General features: G+C 51.5%; 7 protein-coding genes across 7 annotated transcripts; 3 read left to right on the top strand and 4 right to left on the bottom strand.

Moving 5' to 3' along the window:
- The first annotated feature begins 3438 nt into the window (after positions 1-3438).
- Positions 3439-3859, top strand: LOC142596442 (histone H4). The gene has a single exon (XM_075725542.1). It carries the CDS (start codon positions 3460-3462, stop codon positions 3769-3771), a length of 312 nt encoding a protein of 103 aa, XP_075581657.1. The 5' UTR covers positions 3439-3459; the 3' UTR covers positions 3772-3859.
- Positions 3860-4744: 885 nt separating this feature from the next.
- Positions 4745-5158, bottom strand: LOC142596912 (histone H3). The gene has a single exon (XM_075727371.1). It carries the CDS (start codon positions 5156-5158, stop codon positions 4748-4750), a length of 411 nt encoding a protein of 136 aa, XP_075583486.1. The 3' UTR covers positions 4745-4747.
- An 893-nt stretch (positions 5159-6051) lies between these two features.
- On the top strand, positions 6052-6465 carry LOC104024179 (histone H3). The gene has a single exon (XM_009491840.2). It carries the CDS (start codon positions 6052-6054, stop codon positions 6460-6462), a length of 411 nt encoding a protein of 136 aa, XP_009490115.2. The 3' UTR covers positions 6463-6465.
- An 885-nt stretch (positions 6466-7350) lies between these two features.
- Positions 7351-7771, bottom strand: LOC142596945 (histone H4). Its single transcript, XM_075727391.1, has one exon. The coding sequence runs from the start codon at positions 7748-7750 to the stop codon at positions 7439-7441; it is 312 nt and encodes a 103-aa protein (XP_075583506.1). The 5' UTR covers positions 7751-7771; the 3' UTR covers positions 7351-7438.
- Positions 7772-12804: 5033 nt separating this feature from the next.
- Positions 12805-13354, top strand: LOC104026863 (histone H2B 1/2/3/4/6). The gene has a single exon (XM_009493785.2). The coding sequence runs from the start codon at positions 12887-12889 to the stop codon at positions 13265-13267; it is 381 nt and encodes a 126-aa protein (XP_009492060.1). The 5' UTR covers positions 12805-12886; the 3' UTR covers positions 13268-13354.
- Positions 13355-14729: 1375 nt separating this feature from the next.
- Positions 14730-15509, bottom strand: LOC142596891 (histone H1-like). The gene has a single exon (XM_075727362.1). It carries the CDS (start codon positions 15507-15509, stop codon positions 14853-14855), a length of 657 nt encoding a protein of 218 aa, XP_075583477.1. The 3' UTR covers positions 14730-14852.
- A 1802-nt stretch (positions 15510-17311) lies between these two features.
- On the bottom strand, positions 17312-17943 carry LOC142596924 (histone H2A). Its single transcript, XM_075727381.1, has one exon. It carries the CDS (start codon positions 17941-17943, stop codon positions 17554-17556), a length of 390 nt encoding a protein of 129 aa, XP_075583496.1. The 3' UTR covers positions 17312-17553.
- Positions 17944-18365: the final 422 nt, after the last annotated feature.

The following is an 18365-nucleotide window of genomic DNA, read 5'->3' as shown; positions in this document are numbered from 1 at the left end:
AGGTCCATCAGGTTAGTCCAGGTAATTGGCTGGCTTAAAAACATACCATGGAGACTTTCTAAGTTGATACTAATTCTCCTGATGAACTGAAAATACATGTGCTGGCAGATCTACTGACACATCAGCAGCTCCTTCAGAAAACTACTAAACACTTTTCCTCAAAATCCCAAAGAAAAGTAGATCACTGAAGAGAAAACAAATTTTGAAATTCACATTATTCAACAGCCTCTTCAAGGGGATGGTTGTCTTTTGGTAAGGTCAGGAGCATTAGCAGGAGTGTCAGGATGGGAGACTGAAAGCTGATGAAAGGAAGAGGAGCACTACGATCTGCTATGACATACCTAGAGTGGGAAGTGGAGTAGAGTAGCTTTTTCGCTCCCTCCTGCCCTCGCCTAACTTGCTCATTCACTCCAGTGTCCCCTGGCTGCCTTCCCGCATCATGGGAGACAGCTCAAGGCTCTGCCAGCTAATGCTGCCTGATGAGGAAGAGGAAAACAGAACTTTTCACCCTCCCCAAGCTGTCTTGATTAATGGAAAAATCTGAATTGTTAAAAAAAAAAAATTAGTGGGTAGTTCATATACTCACTTGTTGGTTCTGAGTTATGAAATCCATGTAAATGAACCATCGGGAGTGAATGATGAACATTGGCCATAAAATATGAGACCAAGATGTCATATTAGGAAATGAAGTGTTACTCCAGAATTCAATAAATACAGATTGCTGAGCTCCTTCCTTCTTTTCCAGAACATTGAAAGGTTTGAGCTCCTGTAAACAGGACATATGCCCCTCCATTTGGTTTAATTTTATCTATTCTCAGGAGTGCACCAACACTTCAGTAATATATACACTGTTATTTTATACCTACAGCTGCCAGTGAAAAGTTTAGAAAGGTACCACACACATACATTATGCTAAAATAAAAACAAGAAAATAAACTGTCTGTTGTTTGGTGTGGAAAAGATAAAAATGGGGTAAGCATAACTTGAATTTAACAATCATGAAATATAGAATCATATTTCCTCAAATAACCCAAGTACACTGCAATACAGCAATCTATTCTATGTGCCTATACATTGCAATCATATCTACAAAGATTCCATGTAGAAGCAGTCATAATAAAAATTCACACTTCAGACCATCTGTGATTTTTATCTGTTTTGAAGCTAAGCTATTGCTTAGGTCAGGAACAAATTACATAGTTAGCTGTTTTGGTTCTTCATTGTGTTGTCACTCTTAAGATGTAATGGGCCCTGGAAAAGGATGAAAAGTTGATTGTTTAAGGAAGTCTAATATAGAGAGGATCAAGAAAGTATGATGCAAAAATAAGAAAAGGTTAAGTTTCATGGAAAAACATTAACCACACAATAAATTCTACAAAAAGAGATCTAGTGAACTAAAAAGCAGCAAGCAATGGATGCTAAAAGAGATTGGAAATTTTTGACGAAGTGCAAATCAACACTAGGCATGGGATGTGAATAGGGCAGCTTGCAAGGCACAATACCTATTCCTACTAAATCACATAAAGAGAAATAAATTGTTCAAGTAGATAATCTACAGGAATATTAACACCTACACTACTTGAAATCATTAGGTGTAATGAAAACAAAGCTATAGAAAAGATGTGCAAAAAATTACATGATTAAAAAAATGTTAGATGAGAAGGGAAAAAAAATTCTTTCAGCAGTCCTGAAATGAACAAAAGAGGTCCTTTGAATCTAGACAAATAGAGGGAAAACCACACTAATTGCTACCAGGGAAAAGGTGTGTGTTATTAAATACTGAGAGAAGTAATAGGCAGGGAAGAATACACTTTACAGTTATGCAGAACCTTTACTGAGCTGTGTGTTTTATTCTATTCATGCTGTAGCCCATAAATGGGTGAGGAAAAAAGGGTGCATAACAATTAATTTTTTTCCTCAAACAGTAAGTGAACTGATAAATAATGTGTGAAGACACAGTGATTCTAATATAAGCTGAGGAGCTTCGCCTGGGCCAACAGCACCATTAAGGCTCCTATGCAAAGACAAATACATCTTTGCTATTTCTGTAGAACTAAATCAGGTTATATTAATAAAGGCTGATATAAACACTACAAAGCTGGCTATCTACACATGAAAATAGACTTATCAAAATGGTGGCCAAACATAAGCTGAATTAATAACATACACAAGAAGGCTACAGAGAGAGATAGAAAAAAAAATCCCCCAAAATCCCCCCAAAAAATCCCCGAAAGCCCCAAAGAAAGGGAAAATTCTTTCAAAAGAAACGGATGAAAAAGGGCAAACAAGGGGGGGGGGGAAAAAGTGACACCTGAAAGGGAAAGGGCTGTGAAATTACCAAGCAAAAACTTCTCACGATCAGGAAGCATTATAGTAATGGGGACCCATTAGGAAACAGGGAAAAGATGAGGAGGATCAAATCAAATGACAAATACTTGAACCAACCAGAAACAAAAAATAGGCCTGTGCATTGCACGCAGATATAACTAACCAGGGAAAAACCACCTGACAAGAAACTGACGGTAAAAAGCAAATGTTTGGAATTGCATTTATTTGATAATCCTTCGAGAACAAACAAAAATACCCTCAAATACATAATCAAGGTAAATTTGAATACTAAGACAGAAAAAGTAAGAGTGTGTGCGCACACAGGGTTTCAGGGCTCCCTACAAGGATCGTGCCTCCGGGAGTCAGCGCCACCGCCCCCGCCCCGTGCGCTCGTGGTGCGGACAGACCGCCAGCAAATCCCAGCGCCTTCTCCCGAAACGGTAAAGCTGCTAACGCAGTACACCGGAACCGTTCAAGGCTCCAAAGTTACATCTAAAGCAAATGCTATGCCACGGGGAATGTTACCCCACAGTGACCTCACCCAAGCCGAAACAAAAATCGACTGACCAGAAGGACACAACCGCGGCCTCACCCCCCGGCCCGGCCCGGCCCTTTGTTGGAGCGCCGCGAAATGGCGGCGGCGGAGCGCGGGCGGGGCGGGGCGGGGCGGCGGAGCGCGGGCGGGAAGCGGCGCTCCCGGCCCCGCCGCCCCCATTGGCTGGATTTTGCTGCAGACCCGCGGCCGGCGGGGCCCGGCTCCCCCGCTGGCACCGAGCGCCGCGACAACGGGGCCGGCAAGCCGGGCCGGGCGCGGCGGCAAGGAGGGGGTGTGTGCGTCCCCGGGGGGTTGCTCCCGCGGCGCCCAGGCCGAGCCGGCGGCGGGGCCGGCTGCCTCCCGGGACCGGGACCGGCGGCGGGGCCGGGACCGGGGCCGGCGCCGTGCCGCCCGCCCCGGCCGCCTCTCGGAGGCGACAGCGCGAACGTCCCTGCCCGCAGGGGGAAGGGCACAGAGAAGAGCCCGCCCTCGCCCTGCCGCGTCGCAGTCCTCAACCAGGTCGGACCGCTGGCAATATAGGGAGGCGCTGGCGGCCGTTCCCGCCACACGCTGCTTAGGGCGAGTAAGGTGAGGTCATGTCTGGCAGAGGCAAGGGCGGGAAGGGGCTCGGCAAGGGCGGCGCCAAGCGGCACCGCAAGGTGCTGCGCGACAACATCCAGGGCATCACCAAGCCGGCCATCCGGCGCCTGGCTCGGCGCGGCGGCGTGAAGCGCATCTCGGGGCTGATCTACGAGGAGACGCGCGGCGTGCTGAAGGTCTTCCTGGAGAACGTGATCCGCGACGCCGTCACCTACACGGAGCACGCCAAGAGGAAGACGGTGACGGCCATGGACGTGGTGTACGCCCTCAAGCGCCAGGGACGCACCCTCTACGGCTTCGGCGGCTAAACTCGATTCCTGGGATAGGTTACGCATTTAGAACACAAAGGCTCTTTTCAGAGCCACCCATGCTTTCAAGAGAAGAGCTTTAATCACCGTTTATGCTTATGTCGTTAACTTTAGAGAGTGGTAACGTGGTTGGGGGGAGGGGGGGGGTGTGGGCGTGGGGCGTTCGCTGTCGCTGCCCGTAGCTCCCGCTGTCTGCGGTCCTTCTCCCATCCCTCGCTGCCTGAAGCAACAGGCGAGCCCGAGCCCGACATGGGGGACGGAGAAGAATGTGTCTCTGCGGCACTCTAGGAAGAACACCAGGGGAACGGGCGTAGTGCTTGATTCGTGGAGCTCCGCGAGGTCGAGAGACAAACTCGTGAAAGATCCGTAAGTCCTCCTCCCATCCTCCTCCTCCATTCCCCCCCGGTCCTCCTTCGAAACGGGAAACGGAAGGGACAGGCGGGCGGGCGCTGTTGCGACAGCCGCTTCCGAGCAGCGGCCTCACTCGAACGGGAAGCTCACGAAATGGCGGCTGCTCCTCTGTGCCCTTCGGGGGGCGGGACAAAGCGGGAAGGCGTGGGGAGAAGAAACGGCTGAGGGCACCCTCAGCGCCCCAGGGACTGCGGAGGAAAGAGGCCGCGACACCGACCCGCTGCGCGAAAACGCTTTCTCTCGCTCCCCTCCAAGTGCTCAAAGGCTGCCCGGCCTCAGGCACCGCTCTCGACCCCCTTCCTCCCACCCTGCGCCGGCAGCGGCAGACGGGGAACCTTGGAACGGTCAACACACAGGGGCTGGGGGCGGGGGGGGCAAAGCCATGCTACCTGCGGCGCGCACCTCCCCCGGTTCTCCCAGCATCAGCGCTGCCTCGGGCACGGAAAAGAGCGCTCGGCACAGGCTGCCGACGCCTGCTCCAAACACAGAGACACAGCTCTCTCCAGCGACCACGTGGTGGCTCTTAAAAGAGCCTTTGGGTTTAGATGGTGGCAAGGCAGGAGGCTCAGGCGCGCTCGCCGCGGATGCGGCGGGCCAGCTGGATGTCCTTGGGCATGATGGTGACGCGCTTGGCGTGGATGGCGCAGAGGTTGGTGTCCTCGAAGAGCCCCACCAGGTAGGCCTCGCTCGCCTCCTGCAGCGCCATCACGGCCGAGCTCTGGAAGCGCAGGTCGGTCTTGAAGTCCTGCGCGATCTCCCGCACCAGCCGCTGGAAGGGCAGCTTGCGGATCAGCAGCTCCGTCGACTTCTGGTAGCGCCGGATCTCGCGCAGCGCCACCGTGCCGGGCCGGTACCGGTGCGGCTTCTTCACGCCGCCCGTGGCCGGCGCGCTCTTGCGGGCCGCCTTGGTGGCCAGCTGCTTGCGGGGCGCCTTCCCGCCCGTCGACTTACGCGCCGTCTGCTTCGTGCGCGCCATTCTCAAGGCCTACTTGCACCACCCAGAGAAAAGTGGCTTCAGCGCTTGCGGCTCTTATTTATAGCGTGTGGCGGCCCCGCCTTCCCGCCTCTGATTGGTCGAAAAAGCGATGAATTTAATTGGATGATTCGAAACATCCTGCAGACCCGGCAGCAGCTGAAGGCGCCCCGAGCCTCGGCTGGTTCCAAAGGGAAGCAGTCGTCTTTTTGGTTTTCTTTTTTCTTTTTCAGGGAAGCCTAAAGGGCTTTCAACGTTTTACTTCTGTAGTATTTAGTTCTCCTGTCTTTTTCTTCACTTCTTTGAGACTCCGAATCGTGTTTACTTTGTTCATGTTTTACATATGTAATGTGATAACATATATGGCTTTAGCTGCTGAAAAAACACAATGGTATGGGAGTTTTGGCTTTGAATTGCAAATAAAGCATTAGATTCCTCCGGAAATATTTCCTAAGTAATTTAGAATGACAAAATATAAACGGCTGGCTTTTTACATACTTGGATTTGACTAAATTAACCTGAAGAAATGATTAAGCTTCTGATAAACTTAGGATTTTTCGGTTTTTTTAACCCGTCGTTCGTGACATATTCCTTTCGCGGTTTGTATGACAAGTATTAACTTGATGAAGGACACGATTAACGAAGAGAAGTAGAAAAGGCGTTTCAGAAGAAAGGGAAGATGAAAAGATGAAGCCCGTGATTGAACTATCCAAGAGCACGCTTCAGAATAGAGGGGGTTAACGCGGGATTTTCAAATTGGGCCAATGAGAACGGATCTTTTCATCAGCCAATGAACACGCAGAGCTCGGATATAAAAGAGGGTCACTGCAGGTCGTGCTGAACAGTTTTGTGCGGCTAGTGCGTTACTGTTACAGTGAAGTGGGTACGTAGTAGCGATGGCGCGCACGAAGCAGACGGCGCGTAAGTCGACGGGCGGGAAGGCGCCCCGCAAGCAGCTGGCCACCAAGGCGGCCCGCAAGAGCGCGCCGGCCACGGGCGGCGTGAAGAAGCCGCACCGGTACCGGCCCGGCACGGTGGCGCTGCGCGAGATCCGGCGCTACCAGAAGTCGACGGAGCTGCTGATCCGCAAGCTGCCCTTCCAGCGGCTGGTGCGGGAGATCGCGCAGGACTTCAAGACCGACCTGCGCTTCCAGAGCTCGGCCGTGATGGCGCTGCAGGAGGCGAGCGAGGCCTACCTGGTGGGGCTCTTCGAGGACACCAACCTCTGCGCCATCCACGCCAAGCGCGTCACCATCATGCCCAAGGACATCCAGCTGGCCCGCCGCATCCGCGGCGAGCGCGCCTGAGCCTCCTGCCTTGCCACCATCTAAACCCAAAGGCTCTTTTAAGAGCCACCACGTGGTCGCTGGAGAGAGCTGTGTCTCTGTGTTTGGAGCAGGCGTCGGCAGCCTGTGCCGAGCGCTCTTTTCCGTGCCCGAGGCAGCGCTGATGCTGGGAGAACCGGGGGAGGTGCGCGCCGCAGGTAGCATGGCTTTGCCCCCCCCGCCCCCAGCCCCTGTGTGTTGACCGTTCCAAGGTTCCCCGTCTGCCGCTGCCGGCGCAGGGTGGGAGGAAGGGGGTCGAGAGCGGTGCCTGAGGCCGGGCAGCCTTTGAGCACTTGGAGGGGAGCGAGAGAAAGCGTTTTCGCGCAGCGGGTCGGTGTCGCGGCCTCTTTCCTCCGCAGTCCCTGGGGCGCTGAGGGTGCCCTCAGCCGTTTCTTCTCCCCACGCCTTCCCGCTTTGTCCCGCCCCCCGAAGGGCACAGAGGAGCAGCCGCCATTTCGTGAGCTTCCCGTTCGAGTGAGGCCGCTGCTCGGAAGCGGCTGTCGCAACAGCGCCCGCCCGCCTGTCCCTTCCGTTTCCCGTTTCGAAGGAGGACCGGGGGGGAATGGAGGAGGAGGATGGGAGGAGGACTTACGGATCTTTCACGAGTTTGTCTCTCGACCTCGCGGAGCTCCACGAATCAAGCACTACGCCCGTTCCCCTGGTGTTCTTCCTAGAGTGCCGCAGAGACACATTCTTCTCCGTCCCCCATGTCGGGCTCGGGCTCGCCTGTTGCTTCAGGCAGCGAGGGATGGGAGAAGGACCGCAGACAGCGGGAGCTACGGGCAGCGACAGCGAACGCCCCACGCCCACACCCCCCCCCTCCCCCCAACCACGTTACCACTCTCTAAAGTTAACGACATAAGCATAAACGGTGATTAAAGCTCTTCTCTTGAAAGCATGGGTGGCTCTGAAAAGAGCCTTTGTGTTCTAAATGCGTAACCTATCCCAGGAATCGAGTTTAGCCGCCGAAGCCGTAGAGGGTGCGTCCCTGGCGCTTGAGGGCGTACACCACGTCCATGGCCGTCACCGTCTTCCTCTTGGCGTGCTCCGTGTAGGTGACGGCGTCGCGGATCACGTTCTCCAGGAAGACCTTCAGCACGCCGCGCGTCTCCTCGTAGATCAGCCCCGAGATGCGCTTCACGCCGCCGCGCCGAGCCAGGCGCCGGATGGCCGGCTTGGTGATGCCCTGGATGTTGTCGCGCAGCACCTTGCGGTGCCGCTTGGCGCCGCCCTTGCCGAGCCCCTTCCCGCCCTTGCCTCTGCCAGACATGACCTCACCTTACTCGCCCTAAGCAGCGTGTGGCGGGAACGGCCGCCAGCGCCTCCCTATATTGCCAGCGGTCCGACCTGGTTGAGGACTGCGACGCGGCAGGGCGAGGGCGGGCTCTTCTCTGTGCCCTTCCCCCTGCGGGCAGGGACGTTCGCGCTGTCGCCTCCGAGAGGCGGCCGGGGCGGGCGGCACGGCGCCGGCCCCGGTCCCGGCCCCGCCGCCGGTCCCGGTCCCGGGAGGCAGCCGGCCCCGCCGCCGGCTCGGCCTGGGCGCCGCGGGAGCAACCCCCCGGGGACGCACACACCCCCTCCTTGCCGCCGCGCCCGGCCCGGCTTGCCGGCCCCGTTGTCGCGGCGCTCGGTGCCAGCGGGGGAGCCGGGCCCCGCCGGCCGCGGGTCTGCAGCAAAATCCAGCCAATGGGGGCGGCGGGGCCGGGAGCGCCGCTTCCCGCCCGCGCTCCGCCGCCCCGCCCCGCCCCGCCCGCGCTCCGCCGCCGCCATTTCGCGGCGCTCCAACAAAGGGCCGGGCCGGGCCGGGCCGGGCCGGGGGCGACACGGGCGGGCGTGGCAGCCTCTGTGTTTGATTCAGTCCACCGTTTTATAACGAATGCTGAGTTACGATATTAATTTTTTTTCTCTCTCTCCTGAGGACGAGATGTTCCTTTTTATTGTAGGGCTTTAAGTGAATTGTATGTCCGAGGTCTCTTATCTGCACGGTCACACGGCTTTTTTGTGTTTATGGGACTGAGATGCTGATGAAGGAACTGATTTGTTTATCTTGTTAATGTACCCATGAAAATAAAATCTGTGTTGCTTCAGGTGCTTTTAAAAAATTGGCATGCGTTTCTTATTTTCATGGGTTTACTGATACATAATACTTCACAAGTATTCATTTTACTGTTTTTTTTCTTCACATAGTATTAATTTTTGGACACAAAATGTATTTTTATAAACTGCAGTTCTGCATCTACACTCAGAGGGAAAAAAATACGATTTTAACGAGTTTACTCATTTTAATAATCTTTAGAAATTGCAAGTTTCCAAATGTCTTTTATTTCAGAAAATGCTTGGCAACTTCCCCACACACACACTTTATCCTTTACTTTTATCTTGCGTCTTTTTCAGTACACTTATTTTACACTGTAGAAATATGACCCATGTATTTACTGTTTCTCTAAGTAGTTGTAAGGTGTTCAGATGATAGCTGACAGCAATTTACAAAGCTAGAAAACTTGCAGCTATAGGTGGCAAGCTATGCAGCATATAGTACAGTTATGTTTAATATTTCAGTCTGGACGTGTGAAAGATCTGCAGTAGCTACCCATAACCTTAAAACCAGACTTCTCAAATGTGATTCAAAGCTGCATCATGCAATTCAAAAATTTTCCAAAATAATTCACAACTGCTAGGCAGCTGGGCCTCATCATCAACATATTTGTAATAAGCCCTAATGCTATGTGCTAAGTGCCTTCTATTGATGATCTAGTTGTTTTGTAACTTTTCACAGGACTTCTCCTTGCTTCTTTTCTCTGTATTACCACAGTGGAATACACCAGACTAAAATTAAAATATGTTCAGAAAACAATCTAAATCTCCAACACTTATCCTACTACTTTTAGGAGTCTATCTTTTTGTCTCTGCTTCTTTGCTTTGGTTAATATTTTTTGTTTGCTTGCTTTTCAGGAGCTTTTGGCATTGCCAAGGTGTACTCTCTTAGCCCAAGAGAATACACCGGTGTCTGACCTTCCCTCACCAGGTAAGTGGTCCTCTGGCATTTCTGGTTGAAGAGGCTGCAGAAGGTGGGATAGAGCCAAGATACTACTCAAAAATTCTTTTTTTTTTTTTTTCCCTTGAAGTTCATTTAGGCAGTAAGCACAGACAGAAAAGGATTATCTTCCTGACTTGAGATTTCAGAATAAGAAAGAGGGACTACCCAGAAAAATCTATGCAGAGCTCACCCAGGAGCTGTGGTGGCAAAACACTAACAGCAGATTCTTGCCTTTATGTCTTCCCATTGCCTCCCAGAAACTTCCAGCTGGAGCAGTTACCTGAACAGGAGAAAGCTGACAGCCTGTAGCACATCATGTTCACCTGGAGGAAATACACCAACCAGGGCAAAAAGACAGAGTCCCACAGTTCATACTGGTTGGTAACATGCCATAGGCTGGTGACTCCTTCAAACTCTGACATCCTTGAGTTGTTCTGGAGCTGTTCTTGAAGCCTCTGTTCCCTCCCATCAGACTTAGGTTTCCTGACTCTGAAGGATTATTTGTTTTGGATGCTCCAAAACCTTGGTCAGTCACTGGAAACACCATTGTAACTGAAGTGGGATGGATGAGTGAGTGGTTGTTAACAAGTTCCTCCTATCCATTTCCTTTAGTGAACATGTTTTTTCAGACTGCTGAGAGAAATATGAATGTCTAGATTCCTTTTCTATATATCCTGTCTAAACAGTGCAATAAACTCAGCTCTTCTGCCATCATTGTTAAAGTTTCCACAATCAGTTCTTTCCAAGAACTTGAGTTCCCTTTATAAGTATCTTCTAACCCTCTCCCTACTCCCTTCCCCAATTATCTTGCCTTCAGCACTCTCCAGTTGTACCTTCTTGTGAAGGGGCAGCATGCACAACCACACTACACCAGGAATGACTGGCCTTCAGTTATTATTCAGCTGTTGGTTTTGGGGGTTTGGGTTTTGTTGTTTGTTTAACAGATTTTTTTTTAGCTGGAAGGATAAAACCAAGCAGTAGTTGTTCAGTTCACAGTAGCCAACTTTCCTCAATGGAGGCTCTAACCTGGATTTCTTTCTACTCCGTAGCTGATGTTTACAAAACTTGTTAGAACCAAGAATGTCTGAGACCTGGATCAACTGTCATTTTTGTTGGAAGTGTTCAACAGACATAAAAGGATTAACATGGGGAGGGGAATGTTTGCAAAAGCTGGGGGTCTTTGGGGGGGGGGGGGTGGTGTCTCCTGGTTTTGATGCCTCTGTTTTCTGCACCTATGCACTTTACATTGCTGAGATTGCCCTGTGTTATTCTACATTATGTTTTTCAGAGCAGTGTAACAAGAGCAACAGCCTTCGTCTGCTATTGTGGAGACAAAACTGGAGATCCTACACTACCTTGTCCCAGACTGGCATGTCAAGTCATGGACTTTTGCAGATGTTGAGGAGAACAACTGTTACCAAGGCAGAGGTGTTCTCAATGAACTGCTTTTCTAGGTAATGTTTATACCAAAAGAAAGTAATCAGGTTCACAGCATATGTGAGGAGTTAAATGTTCAGGAATCGGCCACTCTGGCTTCTCTCTTTGCTTTGCTGAAAAAGAGTGAACTACTTTTCTTTTCTTGAAAAGGCAGATACAGCTCCCTCCTGCCTTACCAGGTTTTCTCCAAGCTGATTGAGCTGCTAAAGGCAGCTGTGGGAGAAACAGAGCAAATGGAGATGGATGAGCACCTATCCCATACTTGTTCCTGGTGAGAGGGAGCAGGGCTGGGGGAGTGGACATTTAACCAGAAAGTTGCAGCATCACAGAGATAGCATGAAGCTGCTCTCCTCAACATGGGTGGCTGCTTTTGTCCCCCCAGTTTAGGTGTCAAGCACAGCAGAAGTGCTTGCAAGCAAGCCTTACTCACTGGGAGGGAGAAAGTCCCACTCTTTCCTCATCCAGCTCCCTTTCTTCAGACAGCACTATTTTGAACGTAGGCTGGAAATCTTTGTGCATCCAGAATTCTGCCCAGCGGGGTAAAAGGAAAAAAAAAGCAGAAGCAAAACCAGCCGGGTAAGGTGGTTAATCTTTTTATTGCTTGCACCAGTATCCAGAATCTCGCCCACTATCTTTACACATCTCCTTGAACAATTAGTTTTGTTGTGATTTTAAGTCTCACCCACCTTAAGCGACACTTACCTGTGCCAGATAGGTTTCTTGTATAGGCCCATGCCACCCATCTCCTCTGATACCAATGAAGTCATCTTTGAATGGCCCTTAAGGGTTCCAAAAGGAAATAGCATCATTATAGCACTGGCTATATGATACTAAGTTATCCAGTCCTAATGTCATTCAACCAAAAATTAACTGGATCCTTTTAAAAGTGGATGATAGCACTCTCATTTACCAATGAATGAATTTATAATTGTAATTTATAATGTGACCGCAGAGAATTGTAATTAAAAAAAAATGATTACGCCTTTTCTAAACGTACACGTTAGCACTATATTAAAGAACACTTCCTCTATCATATATTTAAAAAACCCTGATAAAACTACATCAGAATTCTTAATACCATTAGATCATGTTAGACTGTTTAAACAATTGTATTTTTTTTCTGGAACAATCAAATCAACAAGAAAACAGCCAGAATTTCTGATTCACAATAAATTCAAAATTCAATTTTAAATCCATGATTTATTTTTATTACCAGGAATATCTTGCTTTGACTTAAACAAACTCATCCAACATTTATTACATTCCCAAAGAAGCCCACTTTCTTTCAGCTTCCATATGAAGTCAGAACTCCCATCTCATTTAAAGTCCTGATAAACAAGCCATGTTCTGTGGGCCAGAAGAATTAGTTTCAAACACAATTAACAAAGCTTAGTATTCCAGAGCCCCTATGTCTTTTCTGGTTGTATTTTTTCCCTTTTACATGTAACTTGTGGCTGTTACCAATGCAGGCTATTACATGAAGTGTGCAGGTATACCTTTCTGAAGGGAAAAAAGGAGTAGCACAAGCCCTTGCAGTTGTCTCTATTTTGTTTTCCTGGAGAAATTCCCGATAACTACAGTTTGTACGTGCCAATCCGCCCGAGCAGGCAGCTGCAGGAGACAAACGAGCCCGGATACTCCGGGGGCGGGGCGAGGCCAGGCAGCAGAGGACGAGCTTCGCTACAGAGTTCTGAGATTGAAAGAGATTATTGTGATTGGCTGATGGGGGTCGAATTATTAACCAATACTAGCGTGGGATTTAAGAAGGACCAATTACAAGGCCGTTCGTACGAGAGGTGACGTCACTGGGTCCGGTATCCAATAGAAGAGCTGATGGCCGAGGCAGGAGATTTGCATAAGGCCCCTATAAATACCGGAGTAACCGCATTATCGGGTATTCCGGTGCTCTAGAGGAACCCGGGATCTCTCGCCATGCCTGAGCCGGCCAAGTCCGCCCCCGCGCCCAAGAAGGGCTCCAAGAAGGCGGTGACGAAGACGCAGAAGAAGGGCGACAAGAAGCGCAAGAAGAGCCGCAAGGAGAGCTACTCGATCTACGTGTACAAGGTGCTGAAGCAGGTGCACCCTGACACGGGCATCTCGTCCAAGGCCATGGGCATCATGAACTCCTTCGTCAACGACATCTTCGAGCGCATCGCCGGCGAGGCCTCGCGCCTGGCGCACTACAACAAGCGCTCCACCATCACCTCGCGGGAGATCCAGACGGCCGTGCGGCTCCTGCTGCCCGGCGAGCTGGCCAAGCACGCCGTCTCCGAGGGCACCAAGGCTGTCACCAAGTACACCAGCTCCAAGTAGAGCGTCTCGGATCGTCAGTTTTAACCCAAAGGCTCTTTTAAGAGCCACCAATATTTTCAAGTAGAAGGGCTGAATTGCTTTTTTTTTTTTTTTTTTTCTTTGGAGGTGTGTAAATAGCCGGTTCATTTGCACAGCACTGGGAAGTTAAGTACTTGTTTTTTCAGGTAGCTGAAGTGTAGCTGCTTAATTCTTGGAGTGCGGAGGGGCTCTCGGTTAACAGCCTGTGCTCGGTATATAGAGTTATACTTGGTTGTTTAAAACTTAAAAAATTAGCTCTTGTCTCGAACGTCGTTAAAAAGCACCAGCAACTTTGTCCTGGTGTTTTGCCAGCTGTTTTCAGAACTCAAGTCCCGCAGGGGTAGGTAGGCAGCCTTTTACTTTCTAAGGGTTTTAACTCCTCTTAACTTTGATAGGTCCGGTAGAAAATCCTAGCTGTGCACCATACATGTAAAACAAAAAAATAATATTATTTCTGTCTCTCTCGGTAACTAATAAATATTTTGAAAGCAGCTTCTGAAGCAAGTCTTCCAGGCATGGCTGTAGCTTGGGTTTGGTTTTTGTTTCCTGTATACGTCCTAGTGCGCCGCTCCTCCCCCCCCGCTTTTCTTGGTGAAGTAGCTGCCTGCCCGTACTCGATTAGGCAATAGGGAAAGTTTTTTCTCTATGAAGGCTTTTCCTATCTAAAACACCAATGCCCGAACTTGGGCAGGAGTTGGTTCTCTTTCTTTGATTTTTTTTTTTTTTTAATGTCTGTGTGTTGGGGGTCTTTTTTGTAATTTTTTTTTTTTTTTTTAAATTTATGGGTGTGAAGCTGGGGGCGGTCGGTGATGTGCAAGGTACCTGGGGGCTGGGAGCGCTAGAGCTTGGGGCCGCAGCTCCTCCTGCCCCACCGCGCCGGTATGAAAGCAAAGTTCCGTGCGCAGAAGCCGTGCTACCGGGGCGCCTTTCTCCGCGGGGCAAAGGCGAAGCTGGGGCACGGCGCACACGTTCCCGCCTCCCTGATTCTTCCACCCCGCCGTACTCGGCCCCGGAGCCGGTAAGAGGGGGGAAGGAGGGCGAGCGCCCGGCGCGGGGGACGGCACCGGGAACAGCCGCGGGAGGGGGGGGGGGGGGGGGGGGTCACCGCCCCACGGGGCGGGGCCTGGCGGGAGGGGGGCGGGGCTGGGCGGGCGGAAGGGGCCAATCCCGGCCCAGCGCGGGACTTTTAAACTCCCCCGGACTGGGCGGCCGCGGGGTGATCGCTGCTCCGCGGGGCCGCCGCCGGTTGCCGCTCTCGGCGGCGCCGGGCCATGAAGAGGGGGCGGGGCAAGCGCCGCTGCTATCGCGGGGCTCCCGAATTGCACGTAGGGAAACACTTCCTCTTTAAGGAAGCCCGGGTCTCCCGTGCAGGCTGTACCCAACACCCACGTTTCGAAAACGGTAACTTTTTTATTTCGGTACAAATTCCTACTATAAACTTTTTAAAGATTTGTTTTTGCTGCTGCGATTACCGTAGCGTTCCAGCTCTTTAGGGGAGTAAGTGGGTGGCTCTTAAAAGAGCCTTTGGGTTTATTTAAATGAGTAAACTAATTTCTTCTCAGTCGGTTTACTTCTTTTTGGGCGCCGCCTTCTTTGCCTTGGCTGCCTTGGGCTTGGCCGCCTTGGGCTTGGCTGCCTTGGGCTTCACCGCCTTTGCCTTGGCCGGGCTCTTCGCTGCTTTCTTGGGGCGGCCTGACTTGGCGGCTTTCTTGGGGCTCTTGGCCGCTTTCTTGGCCGCGGTGGCTGCCGGCTTCTTGGCTTTCTTGGGGCTCTTCTTCACCGCCGCCGCCTTCTTGGGCTTCTTGGCGGCGCTGGCGGGCTTCTTGGCCGCCGGCTTCTTGGGCTTGGCCGCCGGCTTTTTCTTAGTGGCCTTCTCCTTTGTCTCACCAGGTTTCTTGTTTAGCTTGAAAGAGCCGGAGGCGCCGGTGCCCTTGGTCTGCACCAGGGTGCCCTTGCTGACCAGGCTCTTGAGCCCCAGCTTGATGCGGCTGTTGTTCTTCTCCACATCGTAGCCGCCGGCGGCCAGCGCCTTCTTGAGCGCGGCGAGGGAGAGCCCCTTGCGCTCCTTGGAGGCGGACACGGCCTTGGTGATCAGCTCGGTGACGCTGGGGCCCGCCGGCTTGCGGGCCTTGGAGCCGCCCGCCGCCTTCTTCGGCTTCTTGGCGGCGGCTTTCGCCCCGGGAGCAGAGACAGCGGGAGCGGCAACAGGCGCGGTCTCCGACATCGCGGCAGCCGTCGTCCACGAATCAGGGGAAACCACTGGGCCTGGAGCAAGTCGGCGGCCTCGTATTTATAGAGAGGAGCCGCGCGGTGATTGGTGCGTTGCAGCGCCCGCCCCGCTGCACGGCAGAAAGGTCCCTTCTCCCCGCTCATTTTGTGTTTCTTAGGAGTCAAAAAAGCCTGTTTTTATCAGAATTTCTGCCACCCACCCACCCCCAGGTCGCAGCGGCGTGGAAAAGACAGACTGCTGTTCCCCTCGGCAAAGTTTCCCTACGAAGAGGCAGCGGGTGAGTTAAAAAAGAGGCGATAAACCCCGAGTCCTGGACCTGGACAGACCTCGGGAGACAGAAACTTTTGTTTTTCCTTCTAAATAAAATCCGCGACGTGGGCAACTAAATCTCCAAAGTAATTAATTATTATTCTTTAAAGGGTCTTCTCTTAATCTGAACTGAAAATCAGGGATTTGAATCGATATTTTCATCGCAAATTGATTTCAAAGAGGAGGAAGTAACACAGGCTCATCTTGAGCACTGAATATGGATTAGAAATTAGCTGCTTTGTCCAAAAGCCTTTACCCCTTTCAAAATAATTAAAATAAATTAAATTAGTGCATTATGCAACAAGGCAAGAAGCAGATTAAAGTCCTGTGAAGGGCTGTTTGTGCCCCAGAAGGAGGTGACTTTTTACAGCATAGCAGCTTGCACTGTGTTGCTCAGCGTGCACAATACAGACATGGTTGCCTAGTGCTCTGCTCCAGATCTATTTATTTTCTTAATAAATTAGGTGACATAAGACCTTAACACGGCCAGTTTTTGTTAGTAATTATAATCAGTGCCCCATGGCTTTATAATTCCGCAGTGGTTTTATTTTGATACAGCTTGATAGGTGAAAATCTGAGTCATCATTATCTAAAGCGACACTGCTGCAGCTGATTTTCCGTACTTCTACATGGTAAAACTCGCTCAAGTTGTCCGTGAGGGCTCCCCTTTCACAGCAGATTGCGAAACATTCCATTTTTTTACTGTCCAGTGACTGATTCCTGCATTGGAAGTAATATTAAAAATAGCATATCCAACTGATGTATCTGTTGTGCTAAAATGACTGGCTGCTAGCAAGAGGGGGAAACTCTTCATCTGCACTGTACCAAGATCACGCTTAAACAAATTGAAAATAAATGCATTTTAATTCTCAGAGCATAGAGAATTAAAACAAGGATCCTCTGATATTTTCATTATTGTCTACAACCCTTTGTTTTGTCAAAGGCCTGTAAATTGTTTGTTGCCACTTGCTGTTGTAACTGTCAGTGGTACTAAAATTATGTACAATGTTATGATTCAAATACTTTATGTTTTCGAAAGGGTAATTATTAAAATGTGTTTGTTGAACTATAACCACTGGGGGTTTTTTGTTTGTAGTTCAATGTCTTTATGGTAATGTTCAGTGCTGTATACAGCGTAGATTCAAAACTGGCAATAGTCCTTTTTACCTCAAATTGCCTGTCTGGCCATGACAAATTACTCTCAGAGCCATTCAGCTTTCAGGCAGAAAATGGACACAGCAGCTCAGACAAAGCCACGAGAAAACTGTATTAAAAATTAATAATTCTGAATGCCTATTGTTATGAAATAAAAATGACAACATCTGTAGGTCAAAAGGTTGTTTAGAGGGGGGCAGGGCTGGTTTTGAAGCCATGAGTGAGTTACCTCCACTCCACAGAGGGCTCAGCTGATGCAGGAGGGGCGCGCTGGGGCTGCGGGTTCCTTTTTGCAGCAACCTTCAACCCTGGGGCGTTCTCGCCCCTTCCGGGGCAGAACGATTCCTTCCACATGGGATAAACCTCGTAGTTTTTAGCACATATTTAACACCGATTAGCAGGTTATTTTTAAATATTAAAGTCCTTTTTAAGGTTTAATCATCTCACATCAACTAGTAAATTTTTGGTTGCCTTTTTTTTTGCAAGGATCTACAGCTCCTTTTATGAGAAAGTGGGTGGCTCTAAAAAGAGCCTTTGGGTTACTTTTGAGGTGGGAACGCTCCCCAAGATCGTTTTACTTGCTCTTCGCCTTGTGGCTGTCGGTCTTCTTGGGCAGCAGCACGGCCTGGATGTTGGGCAGCACGCCGCCCTGCGCGATGGTCACCTTGCCCAGCAGCTTGTTGAGCTCCTCGTCGTTGCGGATGGCCAGCTGCAGGTGGCGCGGGATGATGCGCGTCTTCTTGTTGTCGCGGGCCGCGTTGCCCGCCAGCTCCAGGATCTCGGCCGTCAGGTACTCCAGCACGGCCGCCAGGTACACCGGGGCGCCGGCGCCCACCCGCTCCGCGTAGTTGCCCTTGCGCAGCAGCCGGTGCACGCGGCCCACGGGGAACTGCAGCCCGGCCCGCGACGAGCGCGACTTGGCCTTGGCACGCGCCTTCCCACCCTGCTTCCCGCGGCCGGACATCACTCCCGACGCTGTTCCGCAGCCGCCGCCCAAACTGACGTGAAACACGCGCCGCTACGCCCCGCGCCCGGCCCCTTTTATAGCTTCCCCGCGCGCCCCGGCCCGCTTTCTGATTGGCTGTGGCGCGCTCTCGCTCGCTCCGACCAATGGCGCGGCGGATCCAAATCCACCCAATGGGGGAGCAGGCGGCGGGCCCGCCCCGCCGGGGCGGGGGAGGAAGGGGGCGGGCTGGGCGCTCGCAGCGCAGCGGCGGCGCGGGGCGGGGCACAACCCCCCCCCCGCCTTTCCCCCTTCCCCCCCCCGGCTCCGGTCGTGGCTCGGTTCGGCCGAGCCGCCCCCCGGGACGTGCTCCAGAAGGCCGGCTTGTAGGGAGACGTCTCCCCACCTGCCTGAGGGGAGCGGAGCCGCGCAGCTGCCTCCCG

Source organism: Pelecanus crispus, chromosome 1 (genome assembly GCF_030463565.1).
Source record: "Pelecanus crispus isolate bPelCri1 chromosome 1, bPelCri1.pri, whole genome shotgun sequence".
Classification (NCBI taxonomy): Eukaryota; Metazoa; Chordata; class Aves; order Pelecaniformes; family Pelecanidae; genus Pelecanus; species Pelecanus crispus.
The sequence above is the reverse complement of the archived record's forward strand: the minus strand, read 5'-3'. Positions and strand labels throughout refer to the sequence as shown.